General features: G+C 42.5%; 1 protein-coding gene across 1 annotated transcript; it reads right to left on the bottom strand.

Annotated features, from left to right (window-relative positions):
* Positions 1-976: 976 nt before the first annotated feature.
* LOC107556147 (connective tissue growth factor-like) lies at positions 977-4,203 on the bottom strand. Its single transcript, XM_016239186.1, has 5 exons — positions 3,458-4,203; positions 3,014-3,230; positions 2,670-2,921; positions 2,252-2,463; positions 977-2,134 (listed from the first exon to the last, which is right to left on the bottom strand). The coding sequence occupies exons 1-5, from the start codon at positions 3,515-3,517 to the stop codon at positions 1,838-1,840; spliced, it is 1,038 nt and encodes a 345-aa protein (XP_016094672.1). The 5' UTR covers positions 3,518-4,203; the 3' UTR covers positions 977-1,837.
* Between the last annotated feature and the right edge of the window lie 330 nt (positions 4,204-4,533).

Genomic DNA, 4,533 nt, shown 5'->3' with positions numbered 1-4,533 from the left:
TCGACACAAATTGATAGGTGAAACAACAAACAGCCACCCACAAATAGTCTAGAAACAAAGCATCAGGCTGTCTTTGAGTTCACATAAAAAACGGTTAAAGTTACTCGTCGTCAGGCTACAGAAGAATACCATAATTCCTCCGTTCAATTAGGCCTAATACATCGAGTCCCGCAGACCTATAACAACCCAGCCACAACGCATAATTGCGAATAACATGCCTTACCTTAACACAGAATCGACCACAGAGTCCAACGTTTATATTTTTTCTACGAATCTTTGAGTTAACATGTACTAAACATGAGTGGAATTTGCATCGCAGCGCCCCCACACCTTGATGCTCATGACAAGAATAGCATGTATTGTTATCTTTATTTAAGTGAATTAGGTTTAAATCACCATCATGCATAAATTAATTATATTTTTGCAATTTTACACATAATAATCTACGTGGATCACATTACACAAAACTGAAATTGCACGTCAATATTTTTTGAGACCCCCAAAATTTCACAAATCACGTTTTCAGGGGAGCCCATGTCTTATTAAGGGGAGCCGAGCTCCCCCTAGCTCCCCGGTAGTTCGCACCCTGGTTGTAAATGTATATCAGTTGTATAAGTTTACCTCATGAAAAATACTTGTGCACACCTTATGTGCTAATGAGAGTGTGCATTAGTGTCTGTTTAATATATTATCTATATACATGTATTTATGTATGTATGTGTACATACATGTAGGACCATGTGTGTGGTCTTGAGTTTGATGGACTGCACACACAATGCAACTGTGTGGTCTGCAGTGGTGATGTAAAAATGGCATTGACGTAAGTATGAACATGAGAGGCCTTTGTGAAAACATGGTGTTCATGTGTGATTTACATCAGGGTGTACAGTTACCATTAGAGGAGGCTCTGTGTCAGGGTGAAAATGACTCAAAAGATGACAATGTTTATATAAAAATATAATATTTTATTTAAAACTACAAAAGGGAAAACTTTTTGGTCACACTTCTCAATAAAATATTGGACAAACTGTAAGAAGAACAGTCAAGTCAGCACATGAAGCTAATATTAAACATGGTGAAGCAAGAAAATAAGCAAGACATCAAATGCATTGAATTTAAATTAATTTAAGCTGTACAAAATATGTACATTATTTACAGCTTTCAAAAAATAGATACTGTAATAAAAATAGAATGAAGCTACAAGTCATCCAGTCTTTTTGACAGGGTTACTGACGCTCTCCCATCAGGAGGGGCCAGACAGTCGAAGTCAAACACTCAGTGCTATATTAACCTTCGTAGTTCTTGGCCAAACTTCATGTCTCGTTTCAGCTCAATCAAAATCTGAGCTGACAAAATCAACTAAATATAAGAGCACATCAGTTTCTCTCTGTCTATTTCTTCTGCCTTCTCTCGGCTTGGTGAGGCGATTAGCTTCTAGGGTTAAAAGCTGCCTTCCGTTTTCTTACTATTTTTCTCTCAGAATCTGAATCTGCCCTCCACAGTTTAGGGGAGGGGCTTGGCGTCATCTGCCAATCAGTGACATTGGGCGTCACAGAGTCGGACTATAGTGCAGTATTGTTTTTTAGGGGGCGTCCGAACAGAGCCCGGTCATTTAACAATCCCCACCTCCTAGCCTTTGACATCCACCATGACAAATTAATACACATACAGCATATAAATCCAGAGTTCACGTACAAGATACAGACACATACACGCAAAAAAATGTCAAATGAAAGCAACAAACAAGTACTTTGTGCTGAGATATGAGATGGATATCTGTTCGATTCAAGTGGACAGTCACTGCATGGAACTCCTTGGCATTGCTGTCACTGTCTCTTTATGCCATGTCACCGACCATCTTCTTGTAATACATGGACTCAAAGATGTCGTTCTCCCCGGGGCAGTTGTAGTGGCATGCGCAGGTCTTGATGAACATCATCTGCTTCTTCATGACTTGGCTGTCTGGGCACTTGAACTCCATGGGCAAGGTGGCGGTTCTGTGAGGTGTGCAGCAGCGACCATCCGTGCAAACGCCGCAGAACTTGGGCCGGAAAGACTTGGTAGTGGTGCAGCCAGAAATCTCAAACTTCATGGGTTTGGAGACACGTGGTGTGCGGATACACTTCTTCCCTTTCTGTAAAAGCATCAAATGAAAAGTTGGCCATCAAGTTCTGTGACGTCATCATCATGCATCAGTTGAACCAAGAGTGAGCTGTGCTGTGATTGGTTTGGAAGGTAGGTTGCTGCTTACCCTGATTTTCTCCTCCAGGTGTGACTCGCAAGGGCGGACCATACAGAGGCGGGACTGCTTCTCAAGACGGCACTCGCGGTTGTCATTGGTGACACGGGTAGAGATTCCCAAGCCGCAGGTCTTTGAGCATGCGCTCCATTCTGTGGTCTGAACCAGGCAGTTCTCTCTCATCATGGAGGGATCGGGCCCGTATGTCTCCTCCTCTCTGTAAGCTACAAAACAAGACAAGTCCTTTACTCAACACATTCCTTACAGCTGCATGATGTCATCCTAATGTTCATATCATTACATCATTGCACCGGAATTCATTCCAACCTCCTTAATGGAGACCATTACTGTGTCTGAATATGTATGACTCATTTAATCACCACTTTGACAATTCTGACTCAGAGAACAGTTGAGATCAAAGAATGCTCACCTGCCAAAGCTGATCCCACAAAGGTATTCTGGTGAGGGGTGTCACACACCCACTCCTCACAGCACTTCCCTGGGACCTTCACCCTGCGGGGCATCGGGCAGTCAGGGCTGGGGAGCCTGATGTCCATTCCACAGAGGGGCACACAACCTATGGCGCCGTCTAGACAAGTGCACTGGTATTTACAACTGCTCTGGAAGGACTCTCCGCTGCGGTACACCGTTCCACCAAACACGCAAGTGGCACCTTCTCTTGCTGTGAGATGGGGACAGAAGGTGGTTTACAACTCTGTCTCAACTCAACAACTATAGATTCAGCGTCTGAATGCCAACAGTCAAGATCCTTACCTGTGCAGACCCCAATACGACGGTTGCTTGGGGAACCATAGTCACAGTAAAGGCCTTTGTGGGGGTCGCAAATGTCTCGCTCTGTGCAAAGTTCGCCCAGTTGCTTGGCACACACCCGGCAGCACCCACAGGTGTCCGGCACCAGGCTCACACCGGGCGAACACTGGGGTGGTACATCAGGGCATTGGCATTGTCCACTGCACTCCTGAGCCGTAGCCTGAGGAATATAACACATGCTTTTGTAAGGCTTTGTACATTTGCTCAACACTGACCTTAAAAAATATCTTTCAAAGGGTTAAAATTAGGCATTTTTTGAGCGGTTTGTGTCTGGCAAAAAATTTAAGTTATAGCCTGATCATGCTAGTCATTAATAGTCTGGATCTCTACATGCATTTAAACATGATAGTGGTCTCTTTCTCATAATAGTGCATTAAAAGGACTTACCCATCCACAGAAAGTCAGGCACAGCAGAGCAAGCACTCTTAGATTCATTCCAGAAAACATGATGATCTCTTCTTTCCAATCTCTTTTAAAAAAGAAAAATCTTTGTTTTTGGATCCTATAACGTCTTGCAGCTGTAACGCAGTCTTCTCTTCAGATTTAATCAAGGTGATTTCGTTTTGTAGTCTTTGAATCCAGTTCCTCCTGATCGTGTCGAGTGAAAGCTAGAGTTTAGCTTCGGTATGAAGTTTTGGCTGAGCAGTGTCAAGCGACTGTTGCTTCTCTCTTGAGGACTTGGAGTGTTCTGATTCTCCAGCAGCAGCTGAGCTTCCTTTATACACACCACGCTGCGGTGGACTGCCTCCACCTCAATGGAACGCTGGATAAACATGGGCATTCCTGGCATTCTTTCCTAGTTTCCTGCCCCCCCTTCACTCACCACTCCCCTCTCCCCGTCCACTAGACCTGCACCCACTGCCATCCGACATTCCTTGGCTGTCACACAGCAAAATAAAGTGCAGTCTTGGCATTGCCTTGCAGTGCTTGGTGGTAGTTTAAGCAATTTGTCTTAGAGATAGATGTGTGTGTGTTTTTCAGATTTAATAAGGCTAGCTTTTGGCCTTTAGTGCCTTGTTCTCTAAATAACTGTGTGGTGATTGACAGTTGATGATAATGACTGTGTTAGTTTATAAGTGGCCGATATGCAGTTAAAGGACGGTTCACCCTTAAATGAACATCATTATTTAAGTCTGGTAATTATTTACTCAACTTTGTCTTTCCAAATGTGCAAATCTGACTTTTTTTCTGAGAAACATAAAAGAAGACATATGTAATATATTTATTTTTTCTTTTTGTCTATACAATGAAATTCAGTTGTGTCCTATGTTGTTTTGGACACCACTGACTTTCATTATAAAAGCAGTTATGTATATATATTTTGGTTCCACAGAAGAACAAATGAAGGTAAGGAGTAAGGAGTAAGTTTTGTGACACGGTTTTAATTTCTTGGTGGATTATTTAATTTAACGTACACATGCAAGTATGCTTTTTAAAAAAAATGCTAAACATATGTTGAAAAT

This window comes from Sinocyclocheilus grahami, unplaced genomic scaffold (genome assembly GCF_001515645.1).
Source record: "Sinocyclocheilus grahami isolate Dianchi unplaced genomic scaffold, SAMN03320097.WGS_v1.1 scaffold556.1, whole genome shotgun sequence".
In the NCBI taxonomy this organism is placed as follows: Eukaryota; Metazoa; Chordata; class Actinopteri; order Cypriniformes; family Cyprinidae; genus Sinocyclocheilus; species Sinocyclocheilus grahami.
Note: the sequence above shows the minus strand (reverse complement) of the source record. Positions and strands in the feature narration are given on the sequence as shown.